The 20,700-nt window shown below is 44.9% G+C and overlaps 1 protein-coding gene across 10 annotated transcripts in view; it reads right to left on the reverse strand.

Annotated features, from left to right (window-relative positions):
- LOC144938461 (regulating synaptic membrane exocytosis protein 2-like) overlaps nucleotides 1-20,700 on the reverse strand; it is a 267,561-nt gene that overhangs the window by 83,114 nt on the left and 163,747 nt on the right. For 7 of the 10 annotated variants that reach the window (XM_078866289.1, XM_078866295.1, XM_078866294.1 and 4 more), the window contains 10 exons: nucleotides 20,108-20,207; nucleotides 18,995-19,118; nucleotides 18,077-18,126; nucleotides 17,773-17,882; nucleotides 13,792-13,922; nucleotides 11,394-11,559; nucleotides 10,076-10,226; nucleotides 6,306-6,377; nucleotides 4,856-5,009; nucleotides 1,241-1,390 (listed from right to left, as the gene is read on the reverse strand). In XM_078866289.1, coding sequence (XP_078722415.1) covers nucleotides 1,241-1,390; nucleotides 4,856-5,009; nucleotides 6,306-6,377; nucleotides 10,076-10,226; nucleotides 11,394-11,559; nucleotides 13,792-13,922; nucleotides 17,773-17,882; nucleotides 18,077-18,126; nucleotides 18,995-19,118; nucleotides 20,108-20,207 — 1,208 coding nt within the window. The remainder of the gene's footprint in view (nucleotides 1-1,240; nucleotides 1,391-4,855; nucleotides 5,010-6,305; nucleotides 6,378-10,075; nucleotides 10,227-11,393; nucleotides 11,560-13,791; nucleotides 13,923-17,772; nucleotides 17,883-18,076; nucleotides 18,127-18,994; nucleotides 19,119-20,107; nucleotides 20,208-20,700) is intronic. The other 3 variants (XM_078866297.1, XM_078866290.1, XM_078866291.1) reach the window with 2 other exon arrangements.

Consider the following 20,700-nt stretch of genomic DNA (forward strand, 5'->3'; position numbering starts at 1 on the left):
CAAGATTTGAACAGTGAAACTCTGCAACAACCGGTGAAAGCGCTACGGCTAAATCGTGTGCAACTAGCAGGTCGCATCATTAACAACCTGTGTCTCTCCAGGGCTCGTGAAGGCATACAGTACCTCACAACAAAGTACAAATATTATTCTGAATAAACCGAGTAGACGTTATAGCAGATACCTGCTGACATTGGCTTGATATCAAACCTATGCTCGGATCTCTTTGACCGTTGCATGCTGTTTGAGGAGCTACATTTAGTGCTTCACAAATACCTTAATAACCAAAAACTTGCAATGTTTTCACAGACTCTCCAAATTTAATGGGAATTACCATAGAGTTCATGATGGAAAATATGTTTGGAAGATACCAGGAGAACCCACACTTCAGAATCAGAATCTTCATTTAGACTGGAGGAATCCGATGAGCTATGAAGCTCTTTTTCATAGATATCCACTTGACCTCACCACACCACGTAGTTCTCCAACTACAAGCCAATTTACACAAATCCACGTGAAATTGGCCCACGAATTATGGAAGACGCAAATAACACGCGCGCGTATATATTTCACAACATCACACAGCCGCGAGATGCAGCAAAAGGTAGGAATCTCCAGCAAGATATGGACGCGGGTGAAATACCTGAAGACTTCATGTTATAATTTGAATAGAGAGGCTATTGCAGATGAAGAAACGTATTCAAAGCTTCAACCACCTTGAGTATGGATTTCATTTTCATTGTATTAGTCCAATATTACACGTAAGACGGCGCAGAATAAAAAAAAATAAACAGAAGATAACAAATATTCTTGGTTCTTTCGGTAAAGTCATGTAGAAGGGAAATAATAAAATAATAAAAATATAAAACAATAAAAATTATCACGACGTTTCGACGGCAACACAAGCAATCATCATCAGGTGTGAAATCCACAGCAAGAAAATTTGAAATTTTTAAATCCACAGTAAGAAAATTAGAAATTTTCTTGCTGTGGATTTCACACCTGATGACGATTGCTTGTGTTGCAGTCGAAACGTCATGATAAAAAATTTTGTTTTATATTTTTATTATTTTATTATTTCCCTTCTACGTAACTTTACCGAAAGAACCAAGAATATGAATCCCTGCAGTCACGAAAGCTTTAAATCAAAATTTTACAAGATAACAAATTGGATTTTCTATGGAACGCAAAACATTAAGCCCACGGGATTCTGCTGAGTACCAACCTCTGACTTGAGTCTTACCTCTCACGGTCACATGGGTATGGCGCCTCCACAGTTCTCCCTCTCTCCCTGCCCTGCCGCTCGTCGTGCCGTGACGGAGACCGAGACCTCCTGTTGTTGTTGTTGTGAGAAACCTGGTCCAAGCTCCTGGAATGAGAGCCGCGGTCACGGCTTTCAAAATGAACGGTTCAGAAGTTGACCAAGTTCCTTGCGGGTGGTTATTTACATTTTATTTCAGTCTTGCATATCCATACAATCTGCATGTGTCTCTAAATTAACTGGACAGATGTACAGTACCCGACGCACCGAGTGGTATGTGCCGGTTGTTACCATGATCGGAGCATGCGGCTCGCAATTAGAAGGGTGCAAATCTCGATTTGGAGTGAATTAAACTTTTTTTTCTTCAAGGCTCGACAAAATCAGTTCCCCTTTCAGGGGCAGTATATAGCGGTCATCCTAAAGCTGATCTGGGTCCCTGTGGTGAAAATGAGGGATTTTGACAGGTTCACCCACTTCCACCTGGGAGAAAGTAACGTTTTTGACAAAGCTCAAAACCGAACACATTTGCATTTCTAAAACATGAAAAAAGTCACCAACTCCTGTTTTACTTATTCCTAAACAAGAAAACGGAGGTCACCAGGAGACGTCCGTTTCTTTTCTGCTGACAGCTTGGCAAGCATCGCTCCTCGCACTTTTGACAGCAGCTGCTCTCAACTTGGTGACGTTCTGCTTCTCATTAAGGCACTTACCCTCAGCGGAGGGAGACAGAAGGGTTCTTTTGTTTATGCCTTATATATCTTTTTTTTCAAAAGGCTAAACAAAAACCTAGAGCCAGCCCCGATGACCTTTTCAGCAGAGATCTCCGTGGCAAGGCTTGGTTCTCGAGACAACTGGCCATGTCTGAATTCTAAAAAGACCAACCGGGGAGAGTGACTGACTTCAAAACACTGCATGGTCCACTGGTTTGTGAAACTTCCCAACTCCATTATAAGTTTTTCAAGTCCGTGTCGATGGGATGAAGCACATCTCAAAGGCAGTGCTGAAACATTTCGTATTTAATTGTTGGCTGTGAAGTTGTAGGTCACCACCATGACTCAAAAGCCAAGTCCAAGAATGTCCAGTCTTAAATCGTCCACGGCGTGTTGCTCAACTCTATTGGCAGCCCTGAGCCAGTGGTTCAAAATCATTCGACATTCCGATGACGGGAAATAGTCCATCCATAGGATGATCTACGGTTGACTTCCCACAATGTGGCAGTAAAAAAAAACTGTACAACCACAACGTATTTCTTGCCGTAATTGTGAACATTTAAAAAAACAAAACAAGCCATAGGATAAGCAACTTGGACATCTCGAATGAAACAACGCGGTAAAGCGTTGTTGACGAGGGTAGGATGGCAGATTACGCAGAGAAACTACAGGAAAGTCTTAGAGCCAAATGATAATGATGATACTGAGAACTGACATTGGTATCGCCTGCGGAAATCTGGGAGAAGGAAGCGAGAAAAGCCAAGCTGTGGTGGCATCCACTGCATTGGCCACGAGACGGCTTCTCTGTGTTTGACTGTTAAGAGTTAAAAAAGAAAGACACAGGTGCAGCCCTGCGATTTAGTGCTCACATCACTGGTGGTGGAAAGGCCTCCACAAGAGGGAGCTATAGTGAGCGGCTCTACAGAGGACACTGGCCCTACTCTTCCGAGCTGGCCAGACATCTTGGAAGAGGTAGGAGAACCCACCACAGGTGGACATGCCGGATGACTGTGGTTGTATCTATCTACAAATGCCTGTTGGATGGAGGCAGGTCTACAAATTCCGGTTGGATGGAGGCAGGGGGGGTTTAGCTGCTGTGCTTGGGAGATGGAACCTCAGGATTTTGATTCCCGTGTGCGAACCACTGCACCACGGCACGACCCCCCCCAAGAGGACAGCTGGTGCTACGATAGCCTTGTGCGCTCCTCAGAGCTGAGGTGGATGGCACTGTTAAGCATGCGGATGTTTGTAAATATATTAATTGCGCCACGCATCAAAGTGTTTTGGTCACCTCTTGAAATGCATTCTCACACACCTGACCCGATGCTCGCATACTGAATGTGTGCATAGAAAATCTTAGAATTTCAACTTGTTAACGGCGCCACTGCGCAGAGTTCCCTCAACTCTTGAAGAGAGAGAACGACCCGGAGGCTCAACGAGGGACCACAGACGAGCAGGAAGGCAGCCACTCTGTCAGCCGGCACCAACAATCGGCCAAGCTCTGTGGTCCTTTAAGACGTCCAGGTGTTATTGGCCGATTAATGAGTGTTTACATGTGGGAGGAAACTGGAGCAAACCCCACATGTTTAGGTGAAGGGGGGAAACACTTTATCCGATACCGATGTAACAGGAGTGCCACGGTGGCGAGATGTAAACTACCTCGTCTGGTATCCAGGAGGTTGTGAGCTGGATCACGATCCTAACACCTGTATATTTGGAGTTTGCATGTTCTCCCCGTGGTCGCGTGGATTTTTCTCCGAGTCCTCCAGTTTTTCCCTCCACATTTAGAAACACGCGTTTAGAGTATTTACCTGCTATACATTTCCACGTGATAAGCCACTTTGCTGAGCTATCATTTGTGGCCAGGTTGCTTCTGAAAAAGAGCAATACAGCTCAGTGGGCCTTCCCTGGGTAAAATAAAAAATGGTAGTTTTAACAGTTGGATTTCAAATTTTGTTGTACTGCCTTCTCCTGGTGAGCCAGGGTATGGCACCTCCTCACCGCGCACAGGAAGGGAGTTTCGCAACATGCAACGCCGTCTGTTGAAGAGTGAACGTTTGGGATCCCGTGACATCATTCGCAAGAGTATCCCAGTGGCCTGAGCACCATTCACCGACCATCAGTGGAAGGCGACATCTGAACCGGTCCTGTGGTTGTAAATTACGACTAATTATTAATCCTCGCTAATGTGGATAAATATTGGAGCTTCATTTCATGAACTATTGAGCAGGTTAAGGCAACGCCAACAAATTTAACTGACCAGGAAGCTGGGCGGAAGAGTGAGCGACTCTCAATTGCAACGTTCCGAGTTCAAACCCCGGGTTTGTAGTCGATAAAATAGGTACCGCATTGCGGATAAGTCAGTCAACGGTTTGCCCTATGGATAGACTTTCCCCCTCCACAACACAAAGGAATGTCTACCACTGCCTGACAATTGTAAAAGAGGAGATGAGCACTGGCAGATGTTCGACATCCGTCCTTGAGTTTGAGACAGTTTTTCAACAAGCTTGAAACAGCGTAGTGTTCTTCCAAAGAGCGCTAGCTGCATGATCAGTGCTCATTTGTGATGGACCGGACTCTAAAGAGTGCGCAATAGCAAGCGTTCAGAATTACTTGCTTGCCTCAATCAATCACTAAGCAGGCAATCACTGTGACTGTTTAACATGATTAAGATAACTACGATAATTTTTTTCTTCTTCATATAATGTAGGGCTTATAGTTATGGGTGAGGGTTGAGGGTGAGGGTTGGGGTGAGGTTTTAGGGTTGGAGGTGAGGTTTGGGGTGAGGATTGATGGAGAGGATTGGGGTTAGGGTTGGCGGTGAGGATGAGGATTGGCGGTGAGTGCGGTGAGGGTGAGAGCCGGGTGGTGGGTGCGTTGGGCGCACCTCTGCTGCACGGCGGGCGAGCGGGAGCGCGTGCGGCCGTTCCCTTCAGCGCGGTGCGGCGACGCGGAGCGTGAGCGGTGCCGCGGGGCCGCGCTCGGCTGTTCGGGCACGGCCAGCGTGATGGGGCCGCCGTCCTTCCCTCCGCAGCGGTAATCTGAACGACGACCGCCAATGACCCACACCCCCCCCAACCCCCGAGCGACAATAACGGCCAACGTTAGCAGTTGCGTTCCGTTCGCACACACCGCGGCAATAACTTTTGGCGATGGGGAAACGTGTCGGTGATTGTCTATGAACCCTTTTGCCATTCCGATGACGTGCATTTACGTCATAAGTTTTTCTTCCTATTCAGTTCCGATGACGTACGTGCACATTATCAAAACGAAACCGGAAGAAAAATTAAATAGGATTACTTTATCGGTACCGAGGCTCTCCATTCGGGAGGGTGTGTGGCACAGTTTGGCACCAGCTTTCGTAGAGTGCGGGCATGTCGCTACGGTTCTCTGCGGTGATTTTAATGTCTTTAAAAACAACGGCGCTATGCCTCTCTTAATAAAATTAACGCTGCATCGCTTGCGCGTTCCGATGTTCAACGGTGAATGGGACCCACACCCAGCAACTTGCAGTCATCTCGGAACGGGAAAGGGCTAATGTTGACAGATGTATTGGTGACAGCCAATTTCATCGTCAAATGTTGCACGCAACTGCATAATGACCGTCATCATTATCATCATCATCATTCTATGTGCTTGTAACACTCATTCACAATCTCTCTTAAAAAATCTACGTGAATTTCAGTCAACATTTTTAATTATCTTTCGTATGCTCTGTGATCATTATCAGTCGATATTTTCTCTAGAATATTTAACAAAAGTCCACTCTTTCAGCAAAAATCACAATGTTCATTAAAGCGATAATAGTTTTTGATCATTTCATTTCCACTCATTTGAGCAATCATTTCCTCAACTGTACACACAACGCAAGTACTTTATGCAGTAACCTATGAACATTGTAACGTAATTTTTTGTTGAGAAATGTAATATATAAACATTTTGAAGGAGACTGAAACCATTCTAAAGTAACGATCTTTTAATTGAGAATAATTGAGAATCCCATCAACACAGTATCATCAGGTTGTAAGTTCCCTTTAAGGAATTGATCAATTATTCAAATTTGCAGTGAAATTTATGTTAACCTATTCATTATTCCCGGACTCATGATTACTTCACTGCAACAAGATGTAATTAAAACTACCGATTTCAGTTTTTGGCGAAAATTCACATATCACAAATTTGTGTCAACCTCCTTAAAAATGCAATCGTAGTGACATGCACTGACCAAAAAAGCATGCAGGTCGACATGCGCGTGACACAGCAAACAGAAGCGAAAGTAAATGTGGACAGGGCACGAGCTCACACGGGGGAAAGACATAGGGATGCACGCTTCATACCTGTCGATATTACTCCAATGGCATCATCATAATCATAGTCTGAAATTTCACTATCACTAACACGCTGGGATCCTGAACGGCGGTAAATGTAAACAGAACCACACATTACTTATGCTGGCCGGCAGAACCACACATCACTTAATGCTGGCTGACAGAACACAACATTAAACGTTGTTGCTAATTATGAGTGTCGTTAAATATGTAAATGATCAGAGCAGACTGATATGGCTAAGGTTAATTTGTTTTATATTACGTGCATTTTTTGTTTTTTTTACATAGTTGATAGATGAAGAAAAAATGATGATTGACATCTTGAATCAAAATGTTGGCATGAAATTTGTGAGTAAATTATCATAGGTTGCCTAGATACATTTATTGTAAAATTCAGGGCATTTATTACTATGTGGCACAAATCTAGAATGGTAGTGCAGAACATCTGTTCTATGTTAACTTACAAGTGTGAAATCACATTACATGAATGCCTAAAAAGGTACAAATGCCTCGTAATGGCATTTAATCACCCAATTGAGTCCACGTATATATCCAAATCGATCATTGCCGAATCATACAATGGCCTTTCGGCTATCATCGATCATCACCAATTGTTTACCGTGCTATTTCAATGATAACTTTCACAGAATTGTCATCTTGGTGACGATCATCACCGTCCTCCATTATCATCGTCGTTGTCAACACCATTAAATGCACAAGCACAATGACGACGAGTGTAACACGTTAATGTCTTAAAATTAAACACAAACAAAACACCGAATAAAAACACAACGTCTAGTGGAAAGTCACGGAACAAATACAACTGGATACAAATGACCAAACAAAAACCACCACCACAGGTACAGATGCGCTATTTTCGCACAAATATTCAGGAAAGTTGAGCGTTTTTAAAATTGTGCACATGCTGAGGAGGAACCTCCACGGCAACTGTAAATAACTTTTTTTTCAAAATTGACTTTAGTTCAGTAAAAAACAACAACCACTGTCTTGATTTCTATTATGGGAAATACATTTTCAACCAGAGCTTGGGCAAAATGTGTTGAGTTTGTCGTCCATTGTTCTACTTGCCATGTTGCTGCTGCTTAGTATTTAACTGCATATTAAAAAGTAATGTGTCAGGATGTCTACGCGTTTGAGAATGAAACTACTATACTCGTTCACACAATCCTGCTGGGACTCAGATCCTCTATGCTTGGTGCTCAATGCAGAGATTCTCAATCCGTGGATCATGCCCCCCTAGATGAGGTATTAAAGCCTTTTGGGTTAGAGTGGGGGGGGGTGCAGGCTACAGCGTGGATACCGTGCAGGAGAAATTGCTAATGAAGGGCCCAGTAGCCTCCGGTAGGCTGATGGTGGTGTCATTACACTACATCTTGCAGTCGATAAGTATTGAGACACATAGGAAATTTATCAGGGGGGCATGCACGCCAAAACGTGTAGTTCTATCTGCAGCCAGTGCTGCTATTGTATGCAATGCAAGTTTTAGAATATCAATTAATGCCAGAAGGAGAAATCGCCGTTTAAGTTTTAACCAAGGATGGCTTTTGGTTCGTAGCAAAAGCTGCCGCCAGGTAATAACTGGCACGGAGATGCCTCCTTCCAAATGTGAACAGCTGCATTCCCAGTGACGGTTTGCTATTTTCTTCTGAGGTGACGACAGTTGACATCAATGGACGTTTAACAACAACTGGACCGGAAGAGCAACAGCGGTGCTTGGGTCGGACACATCGCCAGGAGGAATGACCAGTGGTCAAGACTAACAGTGGAGGGGTAGTTTTGATAAGCGACTCGTGTGAGCCATATTTAAGTGCCATGAGTGGGACTGGGGTGTCGCTATTGGTCTCAATTAGGGGGGGCAGGGGGCGAGGGGCACGATACCAAGGTTTAAAATGACTGCATTAATGTCACAAAGGCTGCTTGATACGCTTTTCTGCAGCATGCATTTTCAGTTCACAGTTACATAACTTACCTTGAGTTGGTGTATTTTTGTGTTATTAATCAGAGTTGGGAGAAATGAACACATTAGGGTTATGTTTAATGTTTTGTTTAATATTTAGGTTCCCGAATTTTGCTTTAATTTATAATATAGTCATGATTCTAAGCTTCAGACACAGAAGGGAGTGAAACCACAATTAAGCGTTTGCAATTTATCAATATTTAGATGTGCATTAATTACAGCAAATCACACCATATTTATGGATTTATTTAACTGTTTATTCAATCACTTTGCTTGGCAGATACATTCAGGAATGTTCAGCAGCGCCACAATGAGAATAACATTTAAAATATCACCTCGAAAAAGGGGACAGATATCTGTCCACGTTGAAAATTGTGCAACTCACTCAATATATATCTGCCTACAGCGACGATGGTACGTTTCGTAGACACAGATACACACGCACAACACGGGCACTCACGGACACCTTCAGATAGCAACATGCAAACAAACAGGGGGGTTAACGGTGAGGGACATTAGAAGGAGCAAACCACTTCACATAGTCATAGAGGAGAAAGCATACTCCACCACACAAGAAAAAAACCAAATGCAGTCAAATAGGAAAGATCGCATATAACCCTGGAGAAAATATCAATACGGTATAGAGTTACTGTATATATGAAATAACAATACAGTATAAGGGGGGGGGGGACATACACAGTCATAGACGGCATATCCATGTACAATCATATAGAGACAAGCAATATATAATCACGTGAAGGTTTACAAGCTACAATAGCATAGGGAGCAATCGCATGTGGCACTAGGATATAATGGGATACTAATAAGCAAAGCTCTATGGCACAAATCATACACCGCAGTCTCGGTATATCAATAACATCTACCACAATACTGAAAAGGTGTAATCATATTCAATACATCAGTGTAAATCAACAACCATGAAAACAGTGTGGTGAGCGTGGACACCGCAAGAATGCGATATGGGGATGTTAACTCGGCAATTCTAACCTGCACGGCAAGAGCTCGGTTGGTGTACCATGGACGTGGAAACGAATATCGCAGTGTCGTATATTACCAACACGGACAAAAAAATAAGTATTGTTGCTAAGATTGATCCTATTTTAATTGACTCTACGCACTCCAAAGATGTTTGCTTTGATTCTGTGTTTGACATTGATGGCCATTTGCCATGAACCTCTCGTAACATTATGCAGTGGTCACTTTTAAGAGATACGATTCGGGACTACAAGATTTACCACTATTCTCATCGATGCCCTGCGAGGGTTTAAATGAATGTTAGCGCGGTTTACATTGCCGAATGTGCACGGGCCTCCTGACGGTGCAACCATTAACGACAAAAAAAGTCAATTTCTTGGGCACCAAGGGGCACTTGTGTTAAACGAAAATAAAATTTTACGTCGTATTACACGTTCAGCCGTGCACATTTGTCTCTTCCAAGCGAACTTGCTCTCCCTCCTCAAACAAGCGGTAAGGCCGCACTCGTCTCCTCTGTTAACAGCATTGAGTCGGTGGTGGAAATTCCACGTTTCTATAGCAAGCGGTGGATGGGTGAGAGGGGGAGGAACAAGCAGTATCTGCATCCAACAGGCACCCAAGGCTCTTTGGGACAGCAGTTTCTCCATCCAATGGCCACCACCGTTAGCTCTGTGGCAGTTGAGGGAGCTGTACCGCGAGTGTGGGGGGGGACAAGGAGGGCTTGGGGGGGGGTTGCGGGGGGGGTCCACCGTGCTGGATGCGGGAGGTGCTCACAGACGTGTGCGTGCGTGCTGTCGCCACGTACTTTGCAGCTTCTTGGCGTTGTCGGCGGACACGTGTTTGCGCGGGAGGTACGGGGAGGGCTGCGGCAGGGGCAGCGAGGAGGCGTCGTGCGACTGCAGCTTGTACCAGTGCGGCTCGTCATCCAGCAGCGCCGTCTCCAGCTCGATCAGAATCTGGGTTTTGACGGCACGTGCGCGGGTGGGAGGGGGGGAATAAATAAATAAGTAAATAAAGGTTTGCGATTATGATAACAGGGCAATCCACCTTCGGTCTAACAGGACGACGGTTAGGGGTGAGCTATGTGGCCCATGTCGGCCACACGGGTAACGGTTCACCAACGCCGCCAGTGATTCGATGGGTGGTCACAATTGGGGGTCGCGTTTTTTTTTAAGATTCTCTCTTCGTATACTTTTGACCGTTGCGTTTGCATCATTCCGCGTTTTTTTCATTCGCTTGGACAAAAAAAAAACACACTCGTCAATGACAACTCAGTAGCAAACTCAACACGTCGCAAAGTGACCTTTACCTCTCTGGCTTTCTACGTGTGCTATGGAAAAGGGCCATTGTCTGAAACGTCGTTTGAAGGCCACAGTGTTTGTGATGAATGTGTTGATTTCTTGTTATTTGTGTACCACTGCCAACGCAGTGTGACGTAATTAGTTGTAGCATTCACATATCATTTGCATACAGTTAGCATGCGTCTAAATAGTACATGGCTTTAATGCGTAAATTCAATGGACATGTCGCGGGTGTACGAATCAATTTTGCCCGACGAATCTATGCAGTGTTAAGTGCCTAAAGTGGACACGCACACAGAGAAATACACAAGACGCAATTTCAAATGAAGACACATTGGCCATCGAACATACACAGACACACAATCCATGTGTTTGTAACGAAACAATCAAGGTATCCATTTGATGTAACAGCCACCTTTGTACCAAAATCATCCGGCCAGTTAATGCTGGGGGTAGAGCACTGGCAAAAACCAACTTGTGTCAAAGAAGGGTGCAAGATCAAATCCCATTTGGGGTAGGACAACTGTTTAGCTCCCAGAATGATAAAGGTGCAGCCCTGCAACGTCTTGATTATGCCACTGCTGGCAGAAGGGACCTCAAGACAGCCCTTCTACGGGGTATTTGGCCTGCTCTATTGACGCGAGCCAGACTACCCAGATGAAGAGGTTGGGCGAAACCCATCCTAGCTGCCAGAAAGCCGTCAGTGGATTTGAATTCCACCGCTCGAGTGAGAAAGAGGGCAACTGCCACCGGGCCTAATGGAAGCGGTCGCTCGCTCCGCTGAAACCAGCCAGACATCCGCTGGGAGCGCGGCGGTCGCACCTCGCCCAGAAACTCGCTCTCCTCCTCCAGCACGCGCGGCTGGTCCCATAGCGTGAGCTCCAGCATTCGCTCGCGGAACTCGCGCCGATGCACGGGGCAGTAGACGAACGTCTGGCTCCACTTGGGCTCCAGAGTCTTGCGTGCCGTCTTGGTGCGCCGCTTACTCCTGCCCGGGGAGGTGGGGGGGTAGCAGAGTCGACAACGTTAAACAGCGACGATCGCCCACACCCCGGATGTATATATATAGGCGCCACTGTGGCGAGATGATAACTGCCTCAATTCGGACCCTGCCACCTGTTTATTTGGAGTTTGCATGTTTCTCTTCCCACGGTCGCTTGGATTTTTCTCCGGGTCCTCCGGTTTTTTCCCTCCACATTTAGAATCAACACCGCATTTAGAGTATTTGGCCACTATACATTTCTACATGATAAGCCATTTCGTTGAGTGATCATCTGTAGCCAGGTCGCTTCTGCAAAACAGCTATCTAGCCCAATTAGCCTCACCTGGTCATAAGTAAAAATGTATATCTGTAACGATTCTGTGGAAAAGAGCCATTAATGAGCACTTATTGAGGGCTTGAATGGCCAGGTGGGTCAGAGCGCTGAGGTCAGAGGTCAGAGTGCTGAGCTCTTACCGCCCGAGAACCCAGTTGGCCATCTGTGATCATTAAACTGGGTTCTCAAAGTGGTCACGGGAAAGTGCTGCCCTCTGCTGATAAGGGATCTCAGAAGCAGCTCTGTGATATCCACTTCTGGAGTCAATTCTCTGAGACAACGGTTCCCAGCCTGTGGTCTGCGAGGCTACTACAGGGAGTCCGCGGAAAAGAAGAACAAAAATAAAAACAGCATCACATGCTAGTGGGACGTGGTGGTCCGTAAAATGTTTGGAGGTTGAAAAGGGGTCCTCACAACTCGAAAAGGTTGGGAACTGCTGCTCTAAAACGAAGGGTTACACTGAGAGAGATCGAAATGAATACTTTGTCTCATGTCTCATGGACTTGATGCCTAGAGCATAATCGGAATAAAAATGGGAAAAGAATATAAAAAGCAGCTTTAGAAAAGCCCTCCATGGCACATAAAGGTGTGGCATTGCCAGCGCACCTATATTCTTTGATTTCACCGCGGGTGATGTTGACACGCTGCATTAGGTACTAGTCTGAGGCTGTGTAAACCTAGGGAAAGGCCCAGAACGGATCGACATGACAGTTGCCACTGACTTGATCCATGAGCTTGTTTCAAATACAAACTGTGCATTCTACAGTACAAATGAGGCACGAACCACCGGCATGCTGCCTTGCTCCTGAATCCACTCATGCATTGATGATTTTACTCTGCTACGAAAAGGAGAATACAATAAAAAGATGTATTGTATACTATAATGCTTTCATATCAAAGTAATTTCCAATCAGATGCGCGCTCGTTTGCACGTAATGCTGCAGTCATGATATACAGGTGGGGTCGTCAGACTTCAGTGATGTCACAAGGGGGCAGTGATGTCACTAGACATGGCAGTGTAACTCAAAGTTGCACTCTCATGTACCGAATTGCTTTCCTCATAAGGAAGCCTCACACCGGTGTCTGACAGCTTGAGAGACGCATGCCAGGAATGCATCTAAAAACGAACGTGTAGTTCGGTGTTTTTGGGGGGGTGTTGTCTTTCTTTCACGCAATACAGCTGCAGGTGCTGGGAGCATTCTTCAGGAACTGGATATGTGAACACCGATTCGGTTGATGAAGAAGCTCCCGGCACAATTATGCAAAACAACAGGCATCGTGTCAAACAAAACACGTGGTATGGCCCGTAAACACGTCAGAGCTGCTACACATGAACACATCAGAGAGGCTACAGATGGACACATCGGAAAGGCGACACATGGACACATCAGAGAGGTTACACATGAACACATCGGCAAGGCGACACATGGACACATCGGAGAGGCGACACATGGACATATCAGAAAGGCTACACATGAACACATCGGAGAGGCGACACATGGACACATCGGAGAGGTGACACATGGTCACATCAGAGAGGCTACACATGAACACATCGGTGAGGCGACACATGGACACATCAGAGAGGCTACACATGGACACATCGGAGAGGCGACACATGAACACATCGGAGAGGCTACACATGGACACATCAGAAAGGCTACACATGAACACATCGGAGAGGCTACAGATGGACACATTGGAGAGGCTACAGATGGACACATAGGAGAGGCGACACATGGACACATCGGAGAGGCAACACATGGACACATCGGAGAGGCGACACATGAACAAATCGCAGAGGCTACACATGAACACATCGGAGAAGCGACACATGAAAACATCGGAGAGGCTACACATGTGCACCAGGTGTACAATGGGGGACCTTGGCTGATATAGAATACCTCCGGTCGGGCAGGAAATAGATCTTGACGTAGGGGTTCCTTAGTCGGCCGTCCTCGCGGGGTGGAAGGTCGGTGGCGCTGAGCACAGTGACTATGAGCTGGTACCCCACCTTGTCATACCACAGCTTGATCTGCACAAGACATTCCACAGAGAACACAAATGTGGGTGAAAACTTGGTATGCATTCCAGATTTGGATCCGTGGCTTCACGCTTGCCCACCTGCAGCGAAATACATTCACAATGGACTAGACAATGCCTGTGAAAGTTGATAGTTGAAGACCTCTGCCAGAAATGTTGCTGCATCGTGTATGCAACCCAGGTATGTATTCATTTTACAACACTATTTCAACTAGAAGATTAGCATAGTAAAATTGCTTGGTTAAGATGTTATGTTTTAACCTAGGTCAAAGGCTGCACGTGTGAGCATTTACAAGGGAAGTTTAAAGTAGTGAAAAACAGCGTGGGGCAGTGTTTAATTTTGGTCGAGCACGGAAGATTTGTTTCAAAGCTTATTGTAACCACAGGCGCTTGAATATTCATTCGTCCGTTCATCTCGTAGAGAATTTGTAACGTGCACAAATTTAACTTGAACTCAAAGAGGACATTCAGGGGGTGGCACAATCATTTAAAGGAAGAGAAAAGTCGAAAAGTCTCCAGATTCTGAATGAAGAGTGGTGCTGACGGTGATGCGCAGTGAAAGACAGAGGAGGAAGAGGGAGTGAATTCCAGGTAACCAGAGGGAGTGAATTCCAGGTAACCAGAGGGAGTGAATTCCAGGTAACCAGAGGGAGTGAATTCCAGGTAACCAGAGGGAGTGAATTCCAGGTAACCAGAAAGAGTGAATTACAGGTAACCAGAGGGAGTGAATTCCAGGTAAGCAGAGGGAGTGAATTCCAGGTAACTGGAGGAAGTGAATTCCAGGTAACCAGAGGGAGTGAATTCCAGGTAACCGGAGGAAGTGAATTCCAGGTAACCAGAGGGAGTGAATTCCAGGTAACCAGAGGGAGTGAATTCCAGGTGACCAGAGGGAGTGAATTCCAGGTGACCGGAGCTGAGACAGAGAAGCGACGCTCGCCTCTTCTGGTTGCAGAGACCCGGGGGGCTTGATGAGGTGGAGGAGGAGGAGGAGCAGGAGGCCACTTACACTAAACTATGAACTATTTTATATTCTACGTGACTTTACCAAGAGAACCAGGTAAGGCCCACTGAGCTATAGAGCTCTTTCTCAGAAGCGACTTTGCCACAAATTATAACTCAACGAAATTTATAGCAGCCAAATACGCTAAACACTTACAGTGGCTGTGCATTGAGAGCAAAATTTTATTTTATTCTTTTAAAAAAGCCGAAGATCTGCTGCCTTGGTGAAGGCAGTCTCTACCCTGAAACTTTGATTAATGTTTCACAAGACAAAAATATTTAGGACAATATACCCTTGCCAGTGATTGATTCTGATAGGTCTCTAACGAAAATGTTAAGTGAGCTAATATGCATTACTTGAACAAAGCTTTTCATTTTTGGCACATTAATCCATCAGCGTTTTTTCCCACTCACAGAAAAGAGCACTTGATGATCAAAGCACTCCTGTAATAACCATGATGCAAATGCTGCAATTGTTAAGATTAAATGAAATAATATATTGTACAGAGAGCCTTTGATATCAATACACTTCGCGGAACGGGTTACAGCTTTTTATTGTGAACTCTTTCACGCAAGTTAAATGTTCATTTAATGAGAGTGCTTCAATATAAGCGCTGCATATACTTCATCATGGGACCTCCATTGTCTATACTGTTCAATTACCACCTTGGCCATTAAAGGATATTAAGAAGTGAGACCCATACAAATAAGACAGTGTACTACATTTTACTTCAAAAATGTACTGCACAATCTCTGTAAACAAAGCAAGCCAAGCTAATTAAACACGTTTTTAAATAAAACTAAATAAATAAACACAATACACACTAGTAACACACAATCACTTTGTAATAAGCATATGCGTAAGTATATGTTTGCAACCGACTTATTAGGGAAGTTTACTTCCTCACAGTGGCGAGGTGTTAACTTCCTCGCCTGGTATACAGGAGGTCATGGGTTCGCACTCAATCGTAACTCCTATATATTTGGAGTTTGCGTGTTCTCCCCGTGGTCGTGTGGATTTTTTTCCGGGTCCTCCAGTTATCCCCTCCACAATTTATAAATATGCATTTAGAGCATTTGGCTGCTATAAATGTCCACGTGATGAGCCACTTCGTTGAGCTATCATTTGTGGCCAGGTTACTTTTGAAAAATAGCTATATAGCTCAGCGGGCCTTACCTGATCAAATACTAAAGAGTTTAATTTATACATGAACACAGACATACACATGTGTGCTTAGGAGCTGGATGTGGCACATTAGGAATGGATCACTCTTTTAAGTATATTCTTGTGCAGAAAGGGAGTAATGTGTGGTTCTGTGAAGGTCCTGATGTGCTGTGCAGTGCATCAATGCATGTGTGTACAGCAGCATGTAATGACTGAGTCGGGCCTGTAGGTGGCTGGCAGGGTTAATGAATAACCGCACGTGTAAACCAGCCACATGGTTAATGGCGTCTCGGAAGAAGTGCTGCGTGTAACACGCGCTGTTGCATTTTACAGGTAAAGGACCCAAAGGTTGTATTTGATCGTTATATACATTTTCTAGACTTGTTCTAGACTTGTTCTAGACTTTAAGCTTGGCTTTGAATTGTTTGTTTGTGATATATGCAATTATAGGCGTTTTAGCACTGTGCATTGTAAAGGGATGACGCACTGTAATTATTTACTGTTATTGTAATTCTCTAACTCTAATACTGTTTAGTCTATAACCATGCCCATGTACCCAGAGTATGACTACTTGCAATGCTATTGAGAATAGAACACATGTAAAGTAGTAAGCTGTACAATGGTGAGATACAGTACGTATACTGTACACATACAGTACATATAATGGGTGTAATATACCGATAACAGGACCCTGCGGGGTGGGCTGGTAGGAATAATACTAATACCGGTACAGGGATATCGACCGCACACACACGCACACGCGCACACACGCGCATAAACGTACACACGCACACACACACGCACACACACCGCACGCACACACACATACATGCACGCACGCACACGTAATGAAGTTGTGTTGCTACGCTTCCAGTTCGCCGTGAATAACGATCCGAAGCCCAATAGCGCCCATTCATCACGCCGCTCGAGTGGGCCGGACACGCACACACGCACGCACACACACGCACACAGTCACACATATACACACACGCACACACAGACACGCACACACACGCGCATACACACGCACGCACGCAAACACACACACGCGCAGGGGGAGCGGGCGGACATCTTGTCGGACGGACGGACAAACGGACGCGGACGGACGGACGGACAAACGGTCGGACGATATAATCTATTGGTGGTCTGGTCCACTTCGTTCCTACCAGTATAAGTGGATGGTATAGATAGACATACAGCTTAGGATTAAAGTAATAGTCGAATAGTGATGTGCAAATGTGATTGTCAAAGACAATGATGGTTTATAAGTAGTAGAATTGGGTTTAAGAGAAAGGGTTAATGAATAACCGCACGTGTAAACCAGCCACATGGTTAATGGCGTCTCGGAAGAATTGTTGCGTGTAACGCGCGTTGTTGCATTTTACAGAGTGACGGTGCGGTTCTTCACAAGATTAATATTAACTACAATAAATAAATGTGCTTGCCCTCGATTTGGAGCACCTGCCCACGTCCTTTATTTTGAGTGTGCAACATGGACCTATAGACTTTTAAACTAAACACAGGCAGAGCTGTAAGGGACAAGCGTCAATTAAGAGCCACACCAAGGGGGAAAGTGGCTTTCGGTGTAGTTGGGTGTATGAATGTATGTATGTTTCATTTATTTCACACCATACGTAGCCAACCAAGCTAACCGGAGGTGCGTTAAAGGGGGACTGACCGAGAGTCTGCCGGGGAGAATTTGCGGCACGTCGCGGAGGCTGGGACTGGTGGGCGACGTGACAGAGATGGATGGCCGATCCATCTTCTGGGACTCGAAGGAGCTGGAGCCTAAAAAATGTGCACACACGCGCGCAGCCGTCTTGCTGTGAGCCCGGACGCACATGCCGCAGCCCCTTGAGCGTGAGCGTGAACGCGCCCTCGTGGAGAAATTAGTCCCCAAAGCCACTCGGTGACCTCCAGGACACGATCGTTATAACTACCAACACGGGCACAATCAAGTATCAGTAATCCTACAAACTCACTCGATTCAATTTGCTGTGCTTGAGATCCGTCTGGTATCCGTGGAATGTCCCTGCAAAAGAAATATCAGCGGTGGCTCAGGATTGTGACGCGAAAAGTTAAAGGTGCAGCCCTGAAATTGCTCACTCACGCCACTACTGACAGAAGAGCCTCCGCATAGAGGGAGCTCTAATGAGTAGACAAAATACCCTCCAGATGGGCTCTCTATGCTGGTCTTGGAAGAAGTGAGAATACCCACACTTTACCCCACCACATGCGACTAGGCGATCGACTAACTGTGGTCTGCACTGTTGCAGGACGCCTGTAATATGAAGCCCCATAGGTTATTGGGCCCTTCCTGCTGAAGCAAATACAATTAGAAGAAACGCGTCTGTTTAAACTGCTGGTTTAAATTTAATAAACTGCTCCCATTGTTTCAACTGCCTTGCCAGTGGAGACTGCACTGAACTTTCAACCTCTGGATTGTATGTCCAGTGTGCTAAACTAAGCTTTTATTTTTTACAGGTAAGGCCCACTGAACTATATAGATATTTTTCAGAAGCGACCTGGCCACAAATTATAGCTCAACGAAGTGGCTTATCATGTGGAAATGTAAGCAGCCAAATACTCTCAATGCATGTCGATTCTAAATGTGGAGGGAAAAACCGGAGGACCCGGAAAAAAATCCACGTGACCACAGGGAGAACATGCAAACTCCAAATATACAGGCGTCATGGTCGGGATCGTACCCCTCGACCTCCTGCATACCAGGCGAGGATGTTAACATTTCGCAAACATGGATAACCATCACACCACTGTGGCGACATCGTATTTGCGACAAAAGCAGAACATCGATCCCTCGATGATTTTACGCGAGCAAAGCGTGAACCCATGAAAGATGCTCCACGTGTCATTAATCTGGGGGCCGGACGTTGGCTCACCCAATAGGCCTCGACACGATCAGCTCCACCTGCAGCTCCGGCTTTGACTCCAAGATGATGTTGTAGACGTCCTGAAAAGAAGCCCCTTGCAAAACTTTCCTGTTCCACTCCAGGACCTCATCACCTGCACCAAGAACAGCAACCATGGGGTTGGGGGATGTGGGGGGTGGCAAATAGTGACGCCTGTACCGAGAGTCAGTAATTCGTGATCGAACCTAGCCATTATTTCGACTCATAAGTTTTTTTTTCTTACGATCAGAGGAAACATAATTTAAGACCAGGAGCCCGGGTTTTGCACCTAATGAGCTACAGCCTGGCCTGTGGACTATAGACAGCACCTCAGTTTCACTATGTGGGTCGTGAAGTTTATCCGTAGGTTTGCTATTCATTCAAGTTGGCTATGATACATAAGTGAGGACGTTAATATTTCGATTTAAAGCTTTCATGATTGCAGGAATTCATCTTCTTGGTTCTTTCGGTAAAGTCACATAGAAGGGAAATAATCAAATAATAAAAATAAAACATAATAAAAAATATGTTTTATTTGTATTACTTTATTATTACTTTACCGAAAGAACCAAGAAGATGAGGACGTTTAATTGAGAATCGTCCATTCTTGCCTAAATATGTAATTGTCCTGAGTCAAGCAATAGTTTGTGCTATGTATTTTAAGTCGTGTGGTTTCGGCTCTGACTTAAAAATATATTGATATTGCATATTAGCAATGTTAATATATATTTATGCTGTATAACTACATTTGGATGTATACATAATGCGAATACATGTTTTACAACGTATGTTTCAGGATCAGCGACCTATTTCAGTATCAGCGACCCATTGGTTTCCTCCCATAGTTAAACAAACAAACAATGTAACTGCCATTGGCTAAAACATCCCCATGCAAACAAAATAACCTGTAAATTACTCAATTTTGATTAAACTCAGCAACAGCATCGCACCCTTACGACTGCGAAAGCTTGGTAGGATGGTACCGAAAACAAGTCTTAAAACTCGGGAGGGATTTTCTGGGTAAGCAAGCGTAATAAATAATAATAGATATACATGAACGATAAGGGCACTGTGTTGGCAAGAGGCCACAGGAGTGGGACTCACCTGCCCGCAAGTGACCTACAATATCTGCCAAACTTCCCTTCTTCACTTTGGTGATGTACGCACAGAGCCGGCCCGATTCCGACATCTTCCCACCGACAACCTTGGTGCACATGAAAAATCGAGCAACGTGCATTCATGCCAACACATTAACAGCAGTGGTTCTTCTGTTCGTCGATCCATTTATATTTTCAACAACGAAGACGAGCAATGGACCTTGGCACACGGCGGTGTCTGGAACGCGCGTAACAACGGGAGGCCTTAGCCGTGATCTTAGGCACAAAGGAAAAAGAGGGCAAGATTAGGGAGAGATTGAAAGTTAGCTTTTTTTTTTATTCAACTAACCCATAAGGGCCAAATATACAAACGCGTTTGAAATAAGGTGATGAAATAGGATTATCAGTTGACTAGTCTTCTGGGAGTATATTTTAACCCTAACCTAACAAATTCCTCTAACGTGGTGCTTTATTGTGCATGGGGTTAACCTAACACATGGTTGATCTTAAGTAAGCAAGATAATGATGGATTTTAAACGTAAAATGAATTAAGCCTAAATCCAAACTTTTGACTTTGTAAGTCATATCAATAAGGCATTT

Source organism: Lampetra fluviatilis, chromosome 22 (genome assembly GCF_964198595.1).
Source record: "Lampetra fluviatilis chromosome 22, kcLamFluv1.1, whole genome shotgun sequence".
NCBI classification, from domain to species: domain Eukaryota; kingdom Metazoa; phylum Chordata; class Hyperoartia; order Petromyzontiformes; family Petromyzontidae; genus Lampetra; species Lampetra fluviatilis.